Consider the following 25,922-nt stretch of genomic DNA (forward strand, 5'->3'; position numbering starts at 1 on the left):
TTTTGAATGATGTGCTCTGCATATGGATTAAATAAGCAGGGTGACAATATATAGCCTTGACATACTCCTTTCCCAATTTGGAACCAGTCTGTTGTTCCATGTCTGGTTCAAATGGTTGCTTCTTGACCCGCATACAGATTTCTCAGCAGGCAGGCAAGATGGTCTGGTATTCCCATCTCTTGAAGAATTTTCCAGTTTGTTGTGATCCACACAGTCAAAGGCTTCAGTGTAGTCAGTGAATCAGAAGTAGATGTTTTTCTGGAACTCTCTTCTTGCCTTTTCTGTGATCCAATGGATGTTGGCAATTTGATCTCTGTTTCCTCTGCCTTTTCTAAAACCAGCTTGAACATCTGGAAGTTCATGTTTCATGTACTGTTGAAGCCTGGCTTGAGCAGTTTGAACGTTACTTTGGTAGCGTGTGAGATGAGTGCAGTTGTGTGGTAGTTTGTACATTGTTTGGCATTGCCTTTCTTTGGGATTGGAATGAAACCTGCAACATAGTCATTGGTTAATTTTTCTTTGATTAGTAACTGATTCAAGAATTTCTGAAACCAAGCAAGCATAAGGAAGAAAAGAGGAAGAATGATAGAAACTTCTCCTTCCTTTTTTTCTTTCATTCAGTGATATGCTGGAGTTGTTATTATAATCCTTCTCATTTCCATTACCTAATCTCTTAGAAAATATGGTCACCACTGTTTACAGTATTAAAAATTAAATGTCATCTCAGTCCAAAACACAGCAGTTAATCCAGAAAGTCAAAGGCAGGCTGTTGATCACAATTACAACCCACTTCAGTTGTGCACTTAAGTCGTGTTACTTGTAGTGATGCCACAATGGATGATCCATTATTGTGAACTGCCAATTATGGTTGCCTACATCACCTAAAAAACAGAAAGTAGCCATGCAGTATCCATTTGACACTAACAGTGTTACTCTTAGCTCCTGTTTTTTGGGCTGCCTTAGCCTTTTGTACTTCTGAGACCCTTCTGTGTCCATCACCAAAAATTAGGACCTCTTGTCTCCTGTGGATACTAACTTTGAGTACTAAAATTGAAGCAGCCCTAGGCAAGTTGGGACACGTGGACCCTGTGCCTTGTCCCAAGCTAACAGCAACTACTTTGAGGCCTTCTGAAACCACAGGCTTGAGAAGTAAGACAGTAAGCCATATTCTGATCTTGATTTGGGAGAGTTATTTCAAGTACATTTCATGCTTAGTTTTTAACAGGAGAGTTTTTTTCCTCCCACATTAACTGCATAATCATTGAAATATAGCAAGGAGAAGAAAGTAAACAGTGCTTGTGTACAAGTGTATAACAAATGTACTTGTTTATTTTTTGGAAAGATTGAAGCCAGTTTTAAGAACAGGAACAGCTAGAAATTTCCAGAGACTTGTTTGTAGACTATGTAATAACCTTCTTGTCTTTCCTGTATTGAAAAAAAGATCTGCAAACTTTGCCTTTGCAACCTCCTCTGTGTTTGAATCTACCAGTAAATCTTAGCAATATGGTGAAGGTACTCCCTTTTACCACCGTGACTTCTAGTGACTTCCATGATCATGGAAACCAGTATCTTCTTTGCTTCTGAAAGTCCTGTGCCACTGTTTGGATGAGGTGGGATTCTGTGTTTTGGCATTTAAACTTCTTTCTTCAGTTCACCGTTGGTCTCCATTCTCTATTATCACAGGAGATAAAAAAGAATGATTTAATTTTGTCATTCTAGTAATTAACTCTGCAAATCTTAATCAGTGTTTCCTCACAAGTTTTGAGTACCAACTCCTGAGTCTCTTTTGTCTTCACCCTTTACAGGCTTTATACCTGGTTTTCAAGTTTATCTTATTTTAATTTCAGTTTACTATGAACCTGTCATTTTTCTCCTTGTTGAATTTTGCATTTACACTTTCAGAATTACAGTGTTTCATTGGTCCATCTCATGACTGTTGAATTCCCCTGCCATCTTGACGGTCTTCCTTTCCTTGGAGCAGAGGAACATTTGGAGCCATCTGTCTCTTGTGATCATTTCTTAAATTATTCATTTTTTTGGACTGTGTGTGCTCAAGATAACTGTATTTTTAGAGTTGTTATTCTGTATATAGATATTACCAACTACATTACTTTGGCTTAAGGTACTGATACTTTGATTCCATAGAAGATCAGTATCCTTCCAGCAATACCAGCAGCACCACACTGCTGCCTGATGTTGGCCTTGGATGGAACTACTTGGATGTCAGCATCCTGCCGAAAGATACATAGAAACCCACTGAATGGAATGAAGAAGTTGATAAACTGAGAACAATGAACAGGAGCTGCATCCTGAGGCAAAGAATACTGTGGTTTTTGTGGCTCATGGAGAAGTCTGATATTATTTCCAAGAATATAGTATATTCAGACTTCATCTTCAGATAATATTGGACTGTAGTCTGTCTTCTATATCAAAAAAAATAAAGGTTGTTTTTTTTTTTTTTAAAGTTTAGGAATTTGAGGAAATCACCATAGCTGGGTGATTTTTCTGCTTTATGTAGCATCTGTGGGAGTTATTCAGCGGTAGCTGGGCTGGCCTGGAAGTTCCAAGGTAGCTGTATTCAGATGTCTAATGGGCAGGTTGGGAAGTTGGGCCCTTCTTTCTCCATGTAGTCTAAGGGCCTCTTGATGTGGTCTCTGCAGCAAAGTGCCCAGACTTGTAACATGATGGCTTAGGGCTCTAAGACATTGCCTTTGGAGAATCTTGACAGGTTCTTAAGAAAGTTTGGGACTAAAGCATTACAGAGCAACCTATAATTGCTTTATTGAGGTTTCCTGAGGTGTGTGTGTGTGCTCAGTTGCTTCATGTGTGTCCAACTCTTTGCAACCCCATGTACTGTAGCCTGCGAGGCTTCTCTGTCCATGGGTTTCTTCAGGCAAGGATGCTGGAGTGGGTTACCATTGTCTCCTCCGGGGGATCCTCCCGACTCAGGGATCAAACCTGCATCTCCTGCTTTGCAGGTGGATTCTTTACCGTCTGTGTCACTGGGGAAGCCGGAGATTTCCTGATGTTTGCATTTAATTCTCTCTTTAGGTTTTTCTTTTCTTGCTTTTATATTTCTAGTTTGCAGAAGTTAACTTCTGTGTCAGTGATACTTTTTCAAAAATTCAATTTTTTATTATTGTAAAACCTTATCAATGACAGTTTAAAAAATTATTAGGAAATATTTCATCTGTGTGGAATATAAAGAATAATAGAGCAAAAACTCGTGTTCTAATTCCTAGCCTAAAGAAAACATTTCTAATCCAATGTTAGTACAGTGTTAGCTACAGTGAAACTGGGGTGAACCCTTTCATTTTTGCATCTTACTGCGTCCACTCCAGGTGTAACCACCAACCTCTGTGTGGTAGGCATTCCTATACATTTCTTTGTACTTTATGTATATATCTTTGAACCTGTGCACCTGTGCAGATTGTTAGAATGTATTGTAAATCATGTCATACTATATTCTTCTGTAACTTGTTTTTCATTCTTACAGCATTGAGAAATAATGTTGATAAGAATAGCTCTGTTTCTTTGTCGTAGTATGAATGTATACTACATTATATTTATGCATTTCCTTTTTTTGTGAAAATTAGGTTGTATCAAATTTTTTTACTTTTACATACATTGCTACTATCAATGTCTTAGGATGTCTCATATTGCTACTATGAACTTTTTAAAAGTACATTTCCTTGTGCACATGTGTGTGTTTCTCTGGAGCAGAGGTCAACAAAATTTTTCTGTAAAGGGCCAGATAGTGAATATCTTACACTTTGCATTTCAAACTGTGCTGCCTGCCAATTTAGTTAGAAGGCAGTTATAGATAATGCATAAGCAAATGAGTGTGGCTGTATGCCAGTAAAACTTTATGGGCACTGAAATTTGAATTTTGTATGATTTTCTTGTAACATGAAACATCTTGTTTGATTTGTTTTTCACCCCCTGAAGTGAAAAGTGAAGTGAAAGTTAGTCTGTCAGTAATGTCCGACTTTTTGCAACCCCATGGACTGTAGCCCGCCAGACTTCTCCATGGAATTCTCCAGGCAGGAATACTGGAGTGAGTCGCCATGCCCTCTTCCAGAGAATCTTTCCAACCCAGGGATCAAACCCAGGTCTCCTCCATTGTGAGTGGTTTCTTTACTGTCTGAGCCACCAGAAAAACCCAAGAATACTGGAGTGGGTAGCCTGTCCCTTCTCCAGGGGATATTCCTGAACCAGGGATTGAACTGGGGTCTCCTGCATTGCAGGTGGAGTCTTTTCTGTCTGAGCCACCAGGGAAGAGCCTTTTAAAAATGTAAAAGCCACATTCTTAGCTCATGGGCCTTGTAAAATCAAGCAGCAGGCCAGATTTAGCTGGGCCATACTTTGTTTACATCTGATCTAGAGTATTTCTTAGCATTGAAATTACTGGGTACATGACCCAATTTCAGCTTCACCCTAGATATTGCCAAATTGATCTCCAAAGTGCTTTCACTAGCACTTTTTAAGATTTCCTGTTTATACACATCATCACCCACTTAATGTCTGATGTTTTAGTTTTTGCCAGTCTGAAGGGGTTTATTGGATGGCAATTTGAACTTGTAATACCTCTGTTTATAGTGAGGTTGAGTATCTTTATTGCTGTATTTAAAAAATTTGCTCATTGTCCATGCAGTATTCAAAAAATATTGAGTGCCAACCTAGAGTTAATCCCTCTTCTATTTGCTTGTGGTGCTTGAATAAGTTAAAAAAGTAATCTATGAGTTTTGTTTTGTTTTTTAGGTTAATTTGTGTGTATTTCCTTTATTTTTAATTGCTCATGTCTTCACATTTTGTTTTCTGTTGGAATGTTGGGGTTCTTTATAAAGTCTGGATAGTAAACCTTGGTTGAATTACATGTGTTGAGCATACATCTTATAAAATTACTGCTTAGTTTTTAATGCATGGAATAATTTTATGAGCACATTTTAAAAATAGTGGGTTTTTTTCTTAATGTCTTGCAGTTTTTGTGATACATGAAATTCTTTGGTCTTATTGGTCCCTTGTATTGTAACTTTACCTTTTTTTTTTTTTTTAATTAATTACTGTTCATTTCTTTGGTTTTTATTATAGCAGAGTGATAAGCTATCCATGCTGGGGTAACAGAATTTGAAAATCTATTTTAGTGTATCTGTTTCTTATGTTTTCTTTATATTTGAAAAAGTTCCTTAAAAAGACTTTATTAAATACTTCTGAATCTGATAGGGGTGTTGATATTCAGAATATAAAAAGAACTCATAAAACTCAATAGTAAAACCTCCAAATAATCGAACCAAAAATAGACAAAGGTCTTGAATAGACATTTTTTCCAAAGAAGGCCTACAAGTGGACAACAGATGAAAAGGTGCTTAGCATCACTAATTACTAGGAAAATGTAAATCAAGCCACCATAAGATATCACCTTACATCTTGTAGAATGATTATCATATAACCATGCATTGTTGTCAGGTTTGTAAAATTGGTACAGCCCCTGTAGAAAACAGTATGGAGGTTCTTCAGGAGATTAAAAGTAGAGCTATCTTATGATCCAGTAATTCTACTTATATGAATATATCTAAAGGAAACAAACACTGTGCCCCAGTATTCACAGCAATGTTATTTATAGTAGCCAAGACCTGGAAACAATCTTAAGTGTCCATCAGTGGATAAAGATGTGGATATATATTCAGTGGAATATTATTTAGACAAGAAAACTCCTACCATGTGTGACAACATGGGTGGACCCTGAGATCATTTTGCTTAGTGAAATAAGAATTCTGTGTGATCCCACTGATATGTGCAATCTTTAAGGAAAAAAAGGGGGGGAGCTTAAAATGAAACAACAATAAAAAATCCCAAACTCATAGGAAAAAAGATCAGATGTGCAGAGGCAGGGCAAGGGAGGTAGGGGACTTGGATGAGGGTGGTCCAAGGTTCAAACTTCCAGTTATAGGATAGATAAGTACTGGGGCTGTAATGTAAAAAATGATGGATGGTTATAGTTCATAGTCCTCGATGACATAATTGTTCAGTCACTCAGTCTGTGTCCGACTCTGCAACCCCATGGACTACAGCATACCAGTCTTCCCTGTCCTTCAGTATATCCTGGAGTTTGCTGAAAGTCACATGCATTAAATCAATGATACCATCTAGCCATCTCACCCTCTGTTGTCTCCTCCTTCAGTCTTTCCAAGCAGCAGGATCTTTTCCAGCGAGTCAGCTCTTCGCATCAGGTGGCCAAAATACTGGTGCTTTAGCATCAGTCCTTCCAATGAATATTCAGGACTGATTTCCTTTAGGATTGCCTGGTTTGATCTCCTTGCTGTCCAAAGGGCTTTCAAAAGGCTTCTCTAGCACCACAGTTTAAAGGCATGAATTCTTCAGCGCTCAGCCTTTTTTATTGTCCAGGTCTCACATCCAGATGTGACTACTGGAAAAACCATAGCTTTGACTAGACAGGCCTTGTTTGCAAAGTAATGTCTCTGCTTTTTAATATGCTGTCTAGAATTGTCATAGCTTTTCTTCCAAGGAGCAGGTGTCTTTGAATTTCATGGCTGCAGTCACCATCTGCAGTGATTTTGGAGCCCCCAAAAATAAAAAGTCTGTGACTGTTTCCATTGTTTTCCCATCTATTTGCCATGAAGTGATGGAATCAGATGCCATGATCTTTTGTTTTCTGAATATTGAGTTTTAAGCCAGCTTTTTCACTCTTCTTTTACCTTCATCAAGAGGCTCTTTAGTTCCTCTTCACTTTCTGCCATAAGGATGGTGTCATCTGCATATGTGAGGTTATTGATATTTCTTCCAGCAATCTTGATTCCACTTTGTGCTTCATCCAGCCCAGTGTTTTGCATGATGTACTGTGTATCTAAGTGAAGTAAGCAGAGTGACAATATATACAGCCTTGAAGTACTCCTTTCCCAATTTGGAACCAGTCCATTGTTCCATGTCTGGTTCAAACTGTTGCTTTTTGACCTGCATACAGGTCTGTCAGGAGGCAGGTAAGGTGGTCTGGTATTCCCATTTCTTGAACAATTTTCCACACTTTGTTGTGATCCACACAGTCAAAGGTTTTAGTGTAGTCAGTGAAGCAGAAGTAGATGTCTTTCTGGAACTCTGTTACCTTTTCGATGATCCAGCGGATATTGGCAATTTGATCTCTGCATATTTGACCAGAGATCAAATTCCTCTGCCTTTTCTAAATCCAGCTTGTACGTCTGGAAGTTCTTGGTTCATGTACTGTTGAAGCTTGGCTTGAAGGGTTTTGAGCATGACCATGCTAGCATATGAAATGAGTGCAATTGTGTGGTAGTTTGACTTCTTTAGAAGTTAAAGTAAATCATAAGAGTTCTCATCACAAGAAAAAAAACTTTGTTTTCTTCCTTCCCTCTCTTCCTTCCCTCTCTTCCTTTTCTCTCTTTCTTTCTTTCATCTGTATGAGATGATAGTTGTTAACTGAGCATATAACAGTAATTATTCCGCAGTATATTTAAGTCAGGTCGTTACGCTGTACACCTTGAACTTACCCAGTTGTTCAGTTATAACTCAGTGAAGCCCGACAGGAATGGCCCTGGAGTCTGTCACGCAGAGTGAAGAAAGTCAGAAAGAGAAAAACATCATATATAAATGCACATATGTGGAATATACATGCGTTCCACATATATCTATATATGTAGAGTCTAGAAAAATGGTACAGATGAACCTATTTCCAGAGCAGGAGTAGAGATGCAGACATAGTGAACAGGCATGTGGACACGGGTGGGGGGGGGCGGGGATTAGTTGGGGGAGTAGGATTGGCATATATACGTTACCATGAGTAAAATCCCTAGCTAGTGGGAACCTGCTGTAATGCACAGGAATCTCAGCTCAGTGCTCTGTGACCTCGAGAGGTGGGATGGGGTTGGGGAAGTGAGGTCTATGAGGGAGGGGGGATATATTTCACATCTAGTTGATTCACTTCCTTGTACAGCAGAAACTGACATAACATTGTAAAGCAATTATATTCCAATAAAAAATAAAACTGGGCAGAGAAGACTTCTTTTTCTAACTATGCAAAAGGTTTACTTATTTTTTTTACTCTTTTTTTAAAGAGAAATTTTAGGTTCTCAGCAAAGTTGAGAGAGGAAGGTACAGAGATTTGCCATATACCTCCCACCCCAACACATGCATAGCCTTCACCAATATCAATATCTCCCACCAGAGTGGTATGTCTGCTATAATTGATAACCCTCCATTGACACATCATAATCTCTCAAAAGTCCGTAGTTTACATTATGGTTCACCCATAGACTATACATTGTGTGGTATAGTCTGTGAGTTTGGACAAGTGTATAATGACATATACCTATCATTATTGTATCATACAGAGTATTTTCATTGCCATAAAAATCTTCATTGTTCTACCTGTTCATCCCTCCACCCCCCACACCCACCTCATCCTTGCAACTACTGACCTTTTTACTGCGCATAGTTTTGCCTATTCACAATGTCATCTAGGTGAAATCATACAGTAGGTCTACTTTTCTGATATTTTTTTTTTCCAGAGTAATGGGCATTTAAGGTCGTTTCATCCTCCATGTCGTTTCATGACTTGGCGACTCCTTTTTTTCCCCCCCAAATAACATTTCATTTAATTTACCACAGTTTATTCATCCACCTACTTGCTGAAGGACATCTTGGTCGCTTCCAAGTTTTGCCAGTTGTGATGGAGCTGCTGTAACTCTCTGTGTGTGGATTCAGTGTGGACGTTAGTTTTCACTCCTGTGGGTGAATATCAGGGAGTGCAGTTGTTGAACCGCGTGGTAACAGCGCGTTTTGCTTTGTGGGAAACTGAACCTGCACTGTTGTGTGCTCTCCCCAGCAGTGAACCAGCGCTCTTGTGCCACATCCTCGGAGCGTTTGGTGTTAGTGTTCCAGATTTTGTCAGTTTTAATGGATGGGTAGTGGTATCTCATTATTTTAGTTTGCATTTCCCTTATAACATATGATTTGAAGAATTTTTTCATGTGCTCGTTTGCCATGTCTGTATTTTCTTTGATAAGGTGTCTGTTAAGGTCTTTGACTTATTTTTTAGTCAGGTTTTTTTTTTTTTTTAAATCTTTGAGTTCTATGTATATTTTGGATAAAGTCCTTTATCAGATTTGTTTTTCTGTAGATATTTTCTCCCAGTCTGTGGCTTGTTTTCTGGTTTTCTTGGCAGAGCAAAAGTTTTTAATTGTAATGAAGTCCAGTTTATCAATTGTTTCTTTCATGGATTATACCTTTGGTGTTTTAGCTAAAGAGTCATCTCCATACCAGCTAGATTTTCTCCTATGTTATCTTCTAGGAGTTTTATAGTTGTGTATTTTACACTTAGGTCTGTGATCCATTTTAAATTAGTTTGTTTCACTTTGAATTAATTTTTGTGAGTGGCATAAGGTCCGTGTCTAGATTCATTACTTTGCATGTGAACGTGCAGTTGTTCCAGCACCATTTTCAGAAAGGTTGTCTTTGGCTCTGTTGTTTTGCCTTTCCACCCTTGACAAACAACAGTTGACTAATGTGGCTCTATTCTGGGCTCTGTATTCTTTTCCACTGATTTATTTGTTCTTTGCCAATACTACTCTGACTTGATTACTGTGCCTTTATAAATCTTTGAAGTCAGCTGGTGTCTGTTCTCCAGATTTGTTCTTAAACATTGTGACTGGGCTCCCCTGGTGACTCGGTGGTAAAGAATTCAGCTGCAATGCAGGAGATGCAGGTTCAATCCCTGGATTGGGAAGATCCACTGAAGAAGGAAATGGCAGCCAACTCCAGTATTCTTGGCTGGGAAATCCCATGGTTAGAGGAACCTGGTGGGCTGCAGTTGGAGTGGCAAAAAGAGTCAGACTAAACAACCATTGTGATGACTATTCTGAATCTTTTCCCTTTCCATGTAAACTTTAGAATCAGTTTCTTAACATCCATAAAATAACTTGCTAAATCTTTGCAGTTGCATTGAATTTATAAAGTTAGAAAGAACTGACATCTTGATGGTATTGAATCTTCCTATCTATGAACACAAAGTATCTTCTCCATTTTATTTAGTTTTTCTTTCATTTCATCCATCAGAGTTTCGTAGTTTCCCCTGTGTAGATTTTGTATGTATTTTGTTAGCTTTATAGCTAAGTATTTCATTTTTGGGGGGCTAATGTCAGTGTTATTGTGTTTTTAATTTCACATTCATCTTGCTCATTATTGGTATATAGGAAAGTGTAATTTTTTTGTATTAACCTTGTATCCTGCAGCCTTACTGTATTTGCTTTGTAGTTCCAAGAGGGTGGTTTTTTTTTTTTTTTCTTTTTTGAGTGATTCGGATTTTCTACCTAGATGATCATGTCATCTGCAAACAAAGTTTTATTTCTTTCTTCCCAATCTGTATCTCTATGTAAATACAACACAGAAGATATATAATCAAATACCTTGTTTATGTTATTTTCCTCAAACTACTACCTGCTATTGGAAATAAGAAAAATTGAAGTTTTAATTTTATCTTCACTTATTCCTTCTCAATAGCCTTTCTTTATATACATTCAGATTTCTAACCTACATCATTTTTCTTCCCTCCAAAGGACTTTTTTAAAAAAAACATTTGCAAAACAGCAGCAAGTTCTCTGGATATTTGTCTAAGAAAGTCTTATTTTTCCTTTACTATCTGTAAAGGGAATGGCAGCCCACTCCATTTTCTTGCCTGGAGAATCCCATGGTAGAGGAGCCTGGTGGGCTATAGTCCTTAGGTTGCCACAGAGTCGAACACGACTAAAGCGACTTAACACATTGAATAATAATATCACAGGGTACAGAAATCCAGCGTCTCCCCCCGCCCCAATACTTTATATTGTTTCACTTTACTGTCTTGTTTGTATAATTTCCAAGGAGAATTCAAATTCAGTTACAATTCTTACTTCCCCCCACCCCCACCCGGGGTGGCTTTCAGCATCACCCGCCCACCCCTTCCCCATCCTGCCTCTGCCTGTGGTTTGAAAATGATATGCCTGTGTCGACTAAAATGATGCACAATGTGAGAGCTGTGAGGTCAGTTTTGTTTGAGGCTAAATGACCACTGCAGCCTGGGAGACGGCACCTCAGATAGATCGCTCTCAGAGACTGCCCCAAAGCAGTAGTGGAGGAGGGTCAGCATATAAGATTTTGCTGAAAAGGGAGTTCAGCATAGTCAGGTGCTTATTTTACAGAAGGTTTTCTGCTAGTCACAAGGAGCTGATGTCACCATGAAGGGGATTTAGTGCTTTTCTAGATATGAGGAGATGCAAGGATTCAGATCATGAAATCAGTTCCTGAAAGTACCTAATTGTCTGAAGATCTGTTTTACCCGGTTCCCTGGAGCAGAGTGCCTCACTCTGCATCCTGAATTCTCCTCAGTGGGTGTTGAAGGTCAGCCGCTACAGCAACACAGGGTTCAGTCTCTGCAGAGGCAGATGGCAGAGGCCCTTGTTGTTCAGTTGCTGGCAGATGTTCTTGGCAAGTGCCAATATGTAGCTGACACCTAAGTGTAGTTTTTTAGATTTATTCTGCCTCAGAACTTCCTGGATCTGTGGTTTGTTGCTTAATGTTAATTTGGGAAAATTCTCAGTCTTTTATTGTTTCAAATATTTGTTCTTTCCTTTCTTCTCCTCCTAGTATTTCTATTAAACATAGGTTACACCTTTTGCACTTCTCCCACGACCCTTGGGCGTTGTTTCTTTTTTTTACCCCCTTCAGTCAGCTCTCTTTGGCTTTCTTGATAGCTCACTTGATAAAGAATCCGCCTGCAATGCAGGAGACCCCATTTGATCCGCTGGAGAAGGAAGTGGCAACCCACTCCAGTATTCTTGGGCTTCCCTTGTGGCTCAGCTGGTAAAGAATCTGCCTGCAGTGCGGTAGACCTGGGTTCGATCCGTGAAGAAGGGAAAGGCTACCCACTCCAGTATTCTGGCCTGGAGAGTTCCATAGACTATGTAGTCCATGGGGTCACAAAGAGTCGGACACGACTGAGCGACTTTCACTTTCCCTTTCATTGATACACTCAAGTTCAGAGATTCTTTCCTTAGCTGTGTCTAATCTACTAATAAGCTCATCAGAGGCATCTTTCCTTTCTGTTACATATTTTTATTTCTAGCATTAATTTTTGGTTCTTAGGATTTCACCTCTGCTTACATTGCAGAGGTGTTAATTTGTTAGTTAACTGTCTTGCTGTACTGTCTGCTTTAACCATTAGAGCCCTTATCGGAGTAATCACAGTTGTTTAAATTACCAGCTTGATAATTCCAGCATCCATGCCATGTCTGCCTTGATGGTTGTTTTATCACATCAAATTGTGCTTTTTGCCTTTTAGTATGTCTTAAATTTTTTCTTGATACCTGGACATGATATACTGGGTAAAAGGAACTACAGTTTTTCGGGTAATAGGAAGCATTCTACAGTTGTGGGATTGGGTCTGATCTTCAGTTCCATGAGCCTAGGCCTCTAAACTGGGATCTTTACACGTGTTTCTCAGTGTTTTTCTCTACTCTTAGGTGGGACGGGATGGCTAGAATGGGCTGGTGTTGGGTATCTCCCTTCTCCCAGCAGGAGTTGTGTCAGTTTAATAAAACTTCTGTAGGTTAGGCTCTTTCTTACTCCTGAGGCCTTGTTAAGAACAGAGTCTTCTCTTGCATCTCAAAATGGTTCCTTTTTCCCTTTCCCAGATGGAAGGGAAGGGTGGGCGGGGGTGGATTTTTCTCCAGTGTTTACTGGGAGAACCTGGTCAAGCTCCTGAAGGTGAAACTCACCAGAGTGGGATCCCCTCTTATGAGTGGGTGCCTCTGGAATTTTAACCCTCATGTAAATACTGAACCTCCAACAGTTCATCAATTTATAGTTGAGACTTTCCTCCCAAGGTACTGGATCTTGTGGTAGTTGTAAGATTAGTACAAAGAATTTTCATTTGCCCTTAACTTATTTCCCCCAGTATTGATATTTACCATCATTGCTTTATTGTATTCTCTCTCTAACTCTATATGTTTATATATGCTTACTTTCCCCCCCTGAACCACTTGAAAGTAAATTTCAGGCATACTGCTCATTACCCCAACTTACTTCATTGTCTTACCTCTTCTTCATGTTTTTTGAACTATAGATCCTCTTAAATTACTACAGTGTAGTTATCAAAATCAGAAAACTTAACATTAATATAATACTATTGCCTAATCTACAGACTTTATTTCAATTTTTACTGTTGACCTAAAATGTTCTTTTTAGGGAAAAAAAAAATTCTGGTTCTGGGTCCAATTTTGGATCACTTACGGCATTTATTAGTCATGTTTCTTCTGTCTTTTTTAATCTGGAATAGTATTCCAGTCTTTCTTTTCTCTCTTTACATTGACATGTTTAACGTGTGTGTGTGCAGTCAATCTCTCAGTCATGTCCCACTCTTTGCAACCTCATGGACTGTATAGCCCATCAGGCTCCTCTCTCCATGAGATTCTCCAGACAACACTACTGGAGTGAGTAGCCATTCCTTTCTCCAGGGAATTTTCCCAACGCAGGGACCACACCCTGGTCTTCTGCATTGCAGGCACATTCTTTACCCTCTGAGCAGTTTCTGCTCCAGGGGAATCTTCCTGACCCAGGGATGGAATTTGCATCCTACATCAGCAGGCGGATTTTTTTACCACTATACCACCTGGGAAGCCATAAACTTTACAGTTATTTTGTAGTTTGGGTTTGTCTGATGCTTCCTCATGATTTGATTTAGGTTATGCATTTTTATAAGGAATGCCATAGTAATGAGCTTTTGTCTTATTTACTGGTGAAATTATCTTTGATCACTTAGTTAAGATGGTTTTTGCCAGGTTTCTCCACTGAAAGGTACTATATTCTCCTTTGTAATTAATTAATATTCTGTGGGGAACTACTTTGAGACAATGTAATAACATTTCTTACCAGATTTCACCCTTAGTATTAGCTTCTTTCCATTTATTATTCCTTGATGATGCATGCTTTAATCAGTTTTTATTATAATAGTTCCCAAATTATGATTTTCCAGTTGTATCCTTCTTATATATTTAATTCACATTCTACTAAATACTTGCTCTTTAAAAAAAAGTCAGGTTTTCCTCCTACGTTCAGATGCCTTGTGCCTCCAGTTTGTTAGGTCTCTGGGCCGTGCGCATGGAGACATTTGCTGCTTGTTCGCTTTCCTCACCCCTTGCAGATGTTTTCTGCCCCGTCATGCTGTGTGGGCTAGGACCTTCACTGCATGGTTCAGTAGAACTGCTCATGCTGCTTATGGCAGGGGAAAAGTTACAGTGTTTTCCAGAGGTTTTTGTGCAGTAGTTACTCTTTTCTTTTTATTCCTTCTATACTTAGTTTGCTAAGAGTTTTTATTTTGTGAATTACATTCATGATTTTCAAATATGAACTCACTTGTAGAATAAACCCTACTTGGTTGTAATATATTATTATCTATCACTGTATTTGATTTACTGTTATCTTGAGTTAGATGTCTGTCTTCATGAGAGCATGTTCTCATGGCATTTTCCTTCCTTAAATGTTATCATAAGATTTGGGATAGAGTCTTCTGACCTCATGAAAGGAGCTGCAAAATGTTCCTTCTTCTTTTTTTTTTTTTTTTAGTTCTACCAGTTTATTGCTACCAACCCATCTCCCTCCGCCCTCGTGCACACATGCTCAGTCATGTGACCCCATGGACTGCAGCCCGCCAGGCTGCTCTGTCCATGGATTTTTCCAGGCAAGAATACTGGAGTGGGTTGCCATTTCCTTCTCCACTTATTCTTTTTTTTTTTTTCACTTTTCTGGAAAAGTGTAGATCTATTTGTTGGTGTTTTTTAAAAGCTTGAAAGAAATTATGGGAGAGGCCTTCTGTGTCTGAATTTTTCTTTTCAGAGAGATTTATAATAATTCAATCATCTTTTATTGATAGCAGTATTCAAAAATTTTTTTCTTTTGTCAGTTTGGTAATATTTGTGTCCTCACAGGTGTTTGTTTCTTTCTGTAGACAAACTAAATCAGTTCCTATGCATCCATCAAATTTTCATCTTTCATTAGTTTAGGTACATCGGTCAGCTGCTGTTGTCTTCTTTCTGGGTTCTTTCTGTTCTTACAGGTTTCTACTTCTCCCCTTTGCTTTCATTACTGTCATTTTAATGGAGGTGCATGGAGAAAAATGCAGTATTTAATTTATGTTGCTTAACGGAGCTCTTTCTTTAGCTTTTGTTATTTCCTTTAATTTTGTTAAATAGAATACAGTGGATGTAATTTTCCACTCTGATTATTATGAGTGTCAACCATAATAGGACAGCAAAGAGTGCTGATACTCTCAGGGATTTCTGGGGGTTCAAAGTTTTTTTCCTTCGTGCAAGTTGCTCTAAAATGTATGTTTTTAGAATTTGCTTGTTTTTTATTTTTATTTTGTTCTAATTGGCAGTCATCACTTTCGTTAGGTTATTTTCCTCTCCCTGATTTGTAGGTTCTAATCTGCTGTCAATTAGGAGATGACGTGCTTGGACTTGTTGGAACTGTGTGCACAGAGCCCTGCTCCTTCAGGGTATCCACAGCGCAAGGTCTCCTGGTCTTTCACTGCTTAGTGGCCATTCTGGTGACCTGCCCAGCTTTCAGTGACGGGTACTAGTTGCTGCATTTAGGAGTCTTTGTAGACTAGTAATCGTCAGAGTTTATTATGTTCTTCATAACCCTTAAAAAAAAAAAACAACACAGGTTTATTTTACATTTGGTTTCTGAATATTTTGAAGGGATAATTTTAGATTTATAGAGAAGTTTCAGAGATGTTATAGTTGCTTTGTACTGTTTACCCATCTTCCCCTAATGTTGCCAACTTAGATTCTCATATGTTTGTAAAAAACTAGGAAATTAACAAGGGCATAATACTGTTACCTAAACTGCAGACTTGAATTTCACTAGTTACTTCATCAATGTCTTGTTTATTTTGTAGGATCCTGGACTCCACATTGCATTTGGTTGCTGTGTCACCTTTGTCCCCTCTGATCATGTCGATTTCTTTAATCTTCTTTTTTTGTAACCTTGACAGTTTTAAACTGTCCTGGTCAGGATTTTCTAAAATGTTCCTCAGTTTGAGTTTATCTGATGTGTTCTCATGACAAAACTGACATGGGTTTTGGGGAAGAAAACATCTGAAGTCACATTTTCATCACATCGTATTAAATGTGCTATTAATGTTGTTGTTGTTCAGTCCCTAAGTCATATCCAACTCTTGAAATGCAACCTCATGAAATGCAGCATGCCAAGCTTCCCTGTCCTTCACCATCTCCCGAAGTTTACTCAACTCACATACATTGAGTCAGTGATACTGTCCAACCATCTCATCCTCTGTTGCCCCTTTCTCCTTTTGCCTTCAATCTTTCCTAGCATCAAGGTCTTTTCCAGTGAGTTGGCCTTCACCTGAGGTGGCCAAAATATTGGAGCTTCAGTTTCAACATCAGTCCTTCCAATGAATATTCAGGTTGGTTTCCTTTAGGGTTGACTGGTTTGATCTCCAAGGGACTCTCAATAGTCTTTCAATACACAATTCAGAAGCCCAAATTCTTAGGCACTCATCCTTCTTTATGGTCCAACTCTTACATCCATTCATGATTACTGAAGATACCATGGCTTTGACTCTACGGACCTTTGTTGGCAAAGTGATGTCTCTTCTTTTTAATCCATTGTCTAGGTTTGTCATAGGTTTCCTTCCAAGGAGCAAGCGTCTTTTAATTTCACGGGTGCAGTCACTGTCTGCAGTGATTTTGGAGCCCAAGATGATAAAATCTGTCACTGTTTCCACGTTTTCCCCTTCTGTTTGCCATGAAGTGGTGGGCCTGAATGCCACTGATGTTCATTTTTTTGAATGTTGAGTTTTAAGCCAGCTTTTTCACTCTCTTTCACCCTAATCAAGAGGCTCTTTAGTTTGTCTTTGCTTTTTGCCATTAGAATGGTATTATCTGCATATCTGAGGTTATTGATGCTTCTCTCAGCAACCTAGATTCCAGCTTGTGATTCATCCCGTCTGGCATTTTGCATGATGTATTCTGCATATGAGTTAAATAAGCAGGGTGACAATATACAGCCTTGATATACTCCTTTCTCAATTTTGAACCACTCTGTTGTTCCATGTGTGGTTCTGACTTGCTTCTTGACCTGCATCCAGGTTTCTCAGGAGGCAGGTAAGGTGGTCTGGTACTCCCCTCTCTTTTAAGAGTTTTTCACAGGTTGTTGTGATCCACACAGTCAAAGCTTTATAGTTAATAAAACAAAAGTAGGTGTTTTTGTGGGATTCCCTTGCTTTCTGTATAATCCAACTAATGTTGGCAATTTGATTTCTCGTTCCTCTGCCTTTTGTAAACTCAGCTTGTATATCTGAAAGTTCTCAGTTCACGTATTGTTGAAGCCTAGCTTGAAGAATATTGAACATTACCTTGTTAGCATGTGAAATGAGTGTAGCTGTATGGTAGTTTGAGCACTCTTTGGCATTGCTTTTCTTTGGGATTAGAATGAAAACTGACCTTTTCCAGTCCTGTGGACATTGCTGAGTTTTCCATATTTGCTGGCTTGTTGGAGTGCAGCACTTCGACAGCATCATTTTTAAGGATTTGAAATAGCTCAATTGGAATTCCGTCACCTCAACTAGCTTTGTTCATAGTGATACTTCCTAAGGCCCACTTGACTTTGCATTCCAGGATGTCCGGCTCTAGGTGAGTGATCACACCATCGTGATTATCTGGGTCATTAAGACCTTTTTTGTACAATGCTTCAGTGTATTCTTGCCACCTCTTCTTAGTCTCTTCTCCTTCTGTTAGGTCCCTACTGTTTCTGTCCTTTATCGTGCCCATCTTTGCATTAAATGTTTCCTGGGTATCTCTAATTTTCTTGCAGAGATCTCTAGTCTCCCATTCTATTATTTTCCTCTATTTCTTTACATTGTTCACTTAACAAGACTTTCTTCTCTCTCCTTGCTGTTCTTGCTGTGTGTTGTTGGATATATTTTTCCCTTTCTTCCTTGCCTTTTGCTTGTTCTCTTTTCTCAGCTATTTGTAAAGTCTCCTCAGACAACCACTTTGCCTTCTTGCTTTTCTCTTCTTGGGGATGATTTTGGTCACTGCTTTCCGTACAGTGTTATGAACCTCCATCCATAGTTCTTCAGACACTCTTTCCACCAGATCTAATCCCTTGAATCTATTCATCACCTCCACTGTATAATCATAAGGGATTTGATTTAAGTTCTACCTGAAAGGTCTAGTTGTTTTCTTTGCAATAAGGAGTTCACTTTGGACTCTTTTCTTGATTATGAGGGCTATTTCAGTTCTTCTAAGGCATTCTTGCCCACAGTAGTAGATACAGTGGTCATCTGAATTAAATGCCTGTTCCTGTCCAGTTTAGTTCACTGATACCTAAAATGTTGATCTTCATCTTGATTCATGGTCCTAACATTCCAGGTTCCTATGCAGTATTCTTTACAGCATCGGACTTTATTTTCACCCCGAGGCATATCCACAACTTTGTGTCATTTCCATTTGGCCCATCCTCTTTATTCTTTCTGGAGCTATTTCTGCGCTCTTTCTCAGTAGCATATTGAACACTTTCTGACCTGGGGGGCTCATCTCCAGGTGTCATATCTTTTTTTGCCTTTTCATACTGTTCATGGGGTTTTTGAGGCAAGAATATTGGAGTGATTTGTCATTCCCTCCTCCAGTGGATGTCATTTTTTCAGAACTCTCCATCATGACCTGTTCATCCTCGGTGGCCCCGCACAGCACGGCTCATAGCTTCATTGAGTTATGCAAGTACCTTCACCACGACAAGGCTATGATCCATGAAGGGAATGCTATGAATAAAGCATCACTTTTGATGTTAACTTTGATGTTCACTTGATGCAGGTAGTGATTATCAGATTTCTTGCTGTTAGTCACATTTTTCTGTAGTTGACTCTTGGGAGGTGAGTTACAAGTTCTGTCTCTTAAAGGCAGGGGTTTGTATATGTATTATTTGGAATTCTGTAAGGAAGATGTGTCCCTTCTCCCCATTTATTTATTTATTCAGTTATTTATATCATGAATATTTTATTAGGGGATTATAATTCAGTACTGTTATCATTTATTTTTGCGAAAATTGTCCCACTTTTGGTGATTGGTAGGTTCTTTTAGGTTGCTCCTGAATCCTTTTGAAATTTCCCATCCTTTTTTTTTAAAACGCCTTCTTGCTTTCTGGCCCTGCAGAATACTCCAGACTTACCTTGTATTTTTCCTGCCTCATCCTAGAATCAGTCATTTCTCCTGGGAGCTCTGGCTCCTTGTATTGGAGAATGGTATTCAGAAAATAAAATCTGACTGTAAGTGTGCTTGTTGCTACTGGGATATCACTTGTAGACTTTCTCTGAGGACAGACCTTTAGCTCTTCTAGCCCGTGGAACAGGGTCTCTATATTTGTTTCTGTATCTATTCATCTGTATGTGTATCAAATAAATATAAGTTCATACTGATACCTCTTGCTCTAACCTAGCACCACTAGAATGAACAGTTCATTCTAGCTCTCCTCTCTTATTTATAACTTCTTTTTCTGAAAGAAAAACCTTGCTCCTATTATCTACTATTTATTTATGTATATCATACATGTAAAGAGGTTTCAGATTTGCTCCTGATGACTTCTTTCCACCTACTTCATAATATTTTTGGTTGTAAACTCATATTTTGTTGAATTTTTTTTGAGGCATTGATGTTTTAGTTTTTTAGAGAAGATTTATATTTGATTCTGCTAGTCATTTAGGGGTTTTGGTACTTACATTTTAGCCTTTACAGTTTTTTACTGTGGGAAAATATACACAGCATAAAATTTATTATTTTAACTGTTTATAAATATATAAATGTAAATTGGCATTAAGTACATTCATAATGTTGTGCAACTATCACCACTATCCATTTCTCTAACTTTTTCATCATCCCAGACAAAAGCTCAGTACCCATTAAAAAATAACTCTACATTCTCTTTTCCTTTCAGCCCCTGGGAACCTCTATTCTACTTGCTCTCTGAATTTGCCTATTTTAGATATATCATATAAATAGAAACATACAATATTCCTCCTTCTGTGTCTGGCATGATTAAAATGAAAGTGAAAGTTGCTTAGTCGTGTCTGACTCTTTGCGACCCCATGGACTTGTAGCCTGCCAGGCTCGTCTGTCCATGGAATTCTCCAGGCATGAATACTGGAGTGGGTAGCCGTTCTCTTCTCCAGGGGATCTTCCCACCCCAGGGATTGAACCTAGGTTTCCTGCATTGCAGGTGTATTCTTTACCAGTTGAGCTACCAGAGAAGCCCCATGAGTTCAAATGGATAAAGCATTTTACTCCTGTTTTCAAGGTTCATCCATGTTGTAGCATGTCAGAATTCATATCTTTATAATTAAAAAAATAATCCTCTATATGTGTATTTGTGAACACAGCATGTTTTGTTTATCCATTCATCTGCTGATGCACATGTGGGTTGTTTCCACCTTCTGACTTTTGTGCATAATACTGCTGTGAACTTTGGTGACAAGTTTTAGAGTCCATGGTCTCAGTTGTTTTGGGGTATATTTCTAGAAGTAGGATCACTGATCATAGAGTAGTTCTATGTTTAACTTTCTGAGGAACTGCCAGGTGTTTTCCACAATGGCCGCACCATTTTATATTCCAACAGGTAATGCATAAGAGTTCCAGTTTCTCCACATCCTCACCAACACTTATGTTTTCCATGTAAAAAAATAGCCATCCTAACGAATGTGAAATAGTATCTCATTATACTTTTGCTTTGCACTTTCCTAACATCTTTGTGATATTGTGCATCTTTTCCATTTTAAGTAGGGGCTTTTCTGGGCCATATAGGCTATGAGACTATTTTAATTATGGACTCTTCTGGACCATGTAGGTTATGAAAATTCTGGTCCCAAACCTGTGTAACTGTGAGCTGGTGTTGAGGTATTCCCTAAACATGAAGCCGAGGTACTCTTTATTTGTCTTTGCATGAATTCATAGTCGCTCAGTCGTGTCCAGCTCTTTATGACCCTTTGTACTGTAGCCCGCCAGGTTTCTCTGTCCATGGGATTTCCCAGGGAAGAACACTGGAGTGGGTTGCCATTTTCTTCCTCTAGGGGATCTTGCCGACCCAGGGATCAAACACGTGTCTCCTGCATTGCTGGTGGATTCTTTACCTGCTGAACCATCAGGGAAGCTCTGTTTGTCTTTAGTTCAATCCCGGAACCCTGAACCAACAGCATGATGTCATAATTATCCTCCCATCTCTTTCTTCAGTAAGTTGTTTTTTTTTTTTTTTTTCTGCACTAGTTCAGCCAGTTGGATTGTTGCCCTTCTGGTCTTCATTCTGACCTTTCATCTTGCTGGGTCCCCAGAACTGATCTTCCCAAGCTCTAGGCCTCAGGTTTTTGTTGCTGCTAAGTCACTTCAGTCGTGTCCGACTCTATGCAACCCCATAGACAGCAGCCCACCAGGCTCCCCCGTCCCTGGGATTCTCCAGGCAAGAATACTGGAGTGGGTTGCCATTTCCTTCTCCAATGCATGAAAGTGAAAAATGAAAGTGAAGTTGCTCAGTCGTGTCCGACTCTTAGCAACCCCATGGAGCCTACCAGGCTCCTCCATCCATGGGATTTTCCAGGCAAGAGTACTGGAGTGGGGTGCCATTGCCTTCTCTGCAGGTTTTTGTTCTGTGGCTCCAAAACAAACGCCACCTTCAGAACTTCATTTATTTCTCAGGTTCCCACTTTCTAGTTGTTTATGGCTTCAGGATATTTCAGGCATGCATTTATATGATTTTAATCTCATAGTTAAGCATGTTTGGTGTGCTGATTTGGAGAGGTTTTTTGAACATTGAGCTCTCCCTGATGCTAACCCCAAAAACCTTGGTTTGTTTCTTTTCTGTTAAAATGCAGAGACGGTTGACTGAGGTAGCAAAAAGGCTGGTGGTCTGGATTTAGTTCTCATAAATAAGGCAAGCAAATTAAGTTACTAATTTCTAGAACCAGTGATCAAATATGGAGATACAGGGGTGATTTTTATGTATTTCATACATATTCATGTGTTCCTGTCCACAGTTTTTTAAAAATATTTTACTGAATTTGAGCTTTTTTTCTGTAGCACATTCACACATATGGACAAGTGTAAATTAGCAAAAACAGATTTTAATGTGTTCTTTTTCTCTTAGAGGCAGTAGGCAAAAGACAAAAGAAAATCTTGACTAAGCAAAGAGTTTGGCAAATGCTCAATTTTATTTTATATTGAATAGCTCTGTTAATGAATACTTATCTGAGTTTGTTTTTATTTCAGCTTTGGCTAGATCAGAATGTAAACGAGATGGAGGTTTTAAAAATAATTGGAGCTTTGATCATGGAGAAGAAAGTGAAGGAGATACAGATAAAGAGTAAGAATTTTTTTTACCCCCTCAGATATTTTATAAGAATGAAACTTTTCATTAGAAAAACAATTTATATTCCATAGAAATATTTTTAAGAGTATGATATTCTTAAGAAAACATTGACTTACAGTACATTAAGGAAAGAAAAAGCAATTCTCTTATTGGTAAATAATTATGTGGTTATATTTCTTCATCTTTTGCAATGTATAAATATGTACATATTATACATGTAATCTTATAATTAAAAGTTGACCATATTGTGGATTTCCTATTAAAGATATTGTTTTTTTTAATATGGCACTCTGTTCAGGTAGTGATAAGAAATGCCACCACTTATCAGGACTGAATGAACCCAGATTATGGTTCCTGAGATTTGTAAGAAATTCCTTACGATTCCTTACGAAATTTGTAAGAAAGTTTAGTGTCTGTCTTTGCAGTTGAAACTCCGCCCCCCCGCCCTGACCCTGTCCCCAACCATGTTCGTCATAGATTGCTACCAGAGAAAACAGAAACCCTATAAATGATAAACACAGATGTTGACCCAGACAGAAGTTAAGTGAAGCGTTCATTATACTTTGTTAATGTACTTGGAGTGACTGTTACAAATTTTTTAATTGCTTTCATACAACCTTTTGCATGTCATGAGATTTGTATGACAAATTTAGCATTGCTGTTAGTTTCTTAGTTGTTGATCTGGCTTCTGCTGGCCAGAACAAATAGCAAATTAAGAGACGCATAAATATATACACTTAAGTTCTACCAAAACTACAGATATTTTTTGGAAGTTTTATGCAAGAAGTCATTCAAAGTATATTGGCTGAGTATTGTAGGTGCTTCCCTTCTGTCTGGGCAACAGCTCCATTCATCATTACCACTTTAGGTGCCTTCTGTGAGATGTTGAATTTGAAGTTAAGTTTTATTTGAAGGAGAACTTTGAACCAGTAAGTTTCTCACTCAAAATTGGCATTTTATGGTCTTTCTTTTTGTTTCTGATTATTTTTTATTACAGATGTTTGTTACTTAGGTGTTGTTTTGACAAATTGGCATTAAATCGGAAATTGAGTAGACCACCTTTAAATGTTAAGAAATATACCACTTTTTAAACATTTTTGTAAAATGTTTGTAGGAGAGCATTTAAAAAGTTAAGTTGTATACAAGCAATATTGAAACATTTTACATCTTTATTATAATAGCCAAGATTTTAACTAAAAACAGTTATAGCAGAGTTGTCTTCAGGATTTATTTTTACTTTATTTGATAGAATATTTGTCATGATTATATAAAAATGTGTCTTTTAAGGTGCTCCCTGTTCTGTATGCTTCATTTATAAATTACAGTTGGTTTATCATTGTGTTCAGATTAACATGAACTGTTAATAGATACATTATTCTGGCCTTTTAGAATCTGAGGTCAGTAATTCTCAGTGAAGGCTTGATATTTCTCAGGATGGTAGAGGTATAACTATTTTATTGGGTTAATACCATTGGAATTACTTTTTTTTCATCAACTAAGATTTTCTTAATGGTATGTTTCTTTACTTATGTTTTATTTTTGAGTCCTTTCCCCCTAATTTAAAATCCAAGACAGAAAGGAAAAAGGAGTGAAAGTAGATGAAATCCATAGTTAGGATGAAAACAAAAACTATGCGTTCGTTTATGGCAGAGGTCAATAAACAATGGCCAGTGGGCCCAGTCTGCCCATCATTGGATTTTGTTGTAGTTTCATCGGAGCACAGTCACACATTTAGTCTGTGGCTGCTTTCATACTTCAGTTGCAAAGCAAAGATGAGTAGTGGCTTAAGAGGCCATATAGCTTGCAAAATTCTAAAATATTTAGTCTCTGGCCCTTTACAGAAAGTTTGCTGATCTCTGTATTAGGTGAACGAGGAGAATAAAACTTTGAATTTAATGTATGAGTTGTAATTGTCACTTAAGACTTTTTTCCCCTTATTTTCTATGTAGTGAGGCAAATCTACTCAGTGTAGATGAAGATGAGGATTCTGAAACCTCCAAAAGGAAAAAGGCAAGTGTTGCTTTTTAATTTCTTTTTTTTAGGTTATATACTAAAAACTAATACATCAGAAGATTTCTATTTTAGATTGTAAGTCCAAGCCACCCACTTTCCCATCCCAGAGGCAAATGGCATTCCTAGCTTCTTGTTTATCTCATCAGAAATATTTTATTTATCACAAAGAAAATCTGTATTCTCATCCCACTTTCTTACTCTTTCTCCACCAGTAGTATATTGTACACACTGCTTGTAATCTTACTTTGTAAAATTAATATATCTTAAGAGACCAACCATAAGAGTCCATTAAAATCACCCTCATTCTTTTCAGTTGGAGAAGGCAATGGCACCCCACTCCAGTACTCTTGCCTGGAAAATCCCATGGCTGGAGGAGCCTGGTGGACTGCAGTCCATGGGGTCCCTGAGAGTCGGACACGACTGAGCAACTTCACTTTCACTTTTCATTTTCATGCGATTGAGAAGGAAATGGCAACCCACTCCAGTGTTCTTGCCTGGAGAATCCCAGGGATGGCGGAGCCTGGTGGGCTGCCATCTGTGGGGCCACACAGAGTCGGACACGACTGAAGCGACTTAGCAGCAGCAGCATTCTTTTCAGTAGGTGCATAGTATTCCAGTGTATGATCCACTGCTGTTATCCAACACCAACATATGGAAAGATCTATCAACTTTCTTCCCCCACTTAAAATAATGTTGCATAAACTAGCCTCTATAGGGGTTACTTTGCACATTTATCAGCGTATCTGCAGGATAAATTTCTAGAAGTAGAGCTGATATATAAGGACAGGTACATTTCTGATTTTGTTATACCTGATTTAGACTTTTACCAGCAATGTCAGAGCATGCCTGTTTCCTCACACTTTAGCAATATTATCATCCTTTTGATCTTTGCAATAAAATATAGCATCTCAGTGTAGTCCTACTTTGTATTTCTTTTGAGTGTGATTTGAATATCTCACTCATAATATGTATAGTCCATTTATTTCCCTTTTGATAATTGTTACTTGATATCTTCTGCCCATTTTTCCATTTAGTCTTTGGAATACTATTGATTTGTAGAAATTCTTTTTATGTTGCGTCTAAAACACACATTTTCCCACATTGTTGACATCTCTGAAATCTAACTGGATGCCTCTTGTTGAGTCAAAAATGTTTTGTACATTAGTATAGACAGTAATAATGTATCTTATAATGGTTTCTTAGATTTGACAAAGTAGTGGTATTTTAGAGAAGCTAGCCCACTGCTGTGCTACTAATAATAGTTATTAGTAATTTAAACTAGTTTTTTTCCGCTAATTTTTTGTCTTCACTTTTGGTGGTTATTGCCTTGGAGAAAAGATATTTTCTTACATTGTCAAATACAGCACTATTTTTCTTTCATAGCTTTTGGGTTGAGTGTCTTGGTTCCTAATGATGTTAATTTAGTAACTTACTTGCTGTATCCTTTTAGACAAATTGTTTCACAATATCAA

General features: G+C 38.2%; 1 protein-coding gene across 8 annotated transcripts in view; it reads left to right on the forward strand.

Annotated features, from left to right (window-relative positions):
- SENP6 (SUMO specific peptidase 6) overlaps positions 1-25,922 on the forward strand; it is a 133,059-nt gene that overhangs the window by 9,824 nt on the left and 97,313 nt on the right. For 4 of the 8 annotated variants that reach the window (XM_043439581.1, XM_043439582.1, XM_043439583.1 and 1 more), the window contains exons 2-3: positions 22,338-22,431; positions 24,387-24,447. In XM_043439581.1, coding sequence (XP_043295516.1) covers positions 22,338-22,431; positions 24,387-24,447 — 155 coding nt within the window. Of the gene's footprint in view, positions 1-21,148; positions 21,308-22,337; positions 22,432-22,601; positions 23,367-24,386; positions 24,448-25,922 lie in introns of those variants that run through there. The other 4 variants (XM_043439585.1, XM_043439587.1, XM_043439588.1 and 1 more) reach the window with 2 other exon arrangements.

Source organism: Cervus canadensis, chromosome 20 (genome assembly GCF_019320065.1).
Source record: "Cervus canadensis isolate Bull #8, Minnesota chromosome 20, ASM1932006v1, whole genome shotgun sequence".
Lineage (NCBI taxonomy): Eukaryota > Metazoa > Chordata > Mammalia > Artiodactyla > Cervidae > Cervus > Cervus canadensis.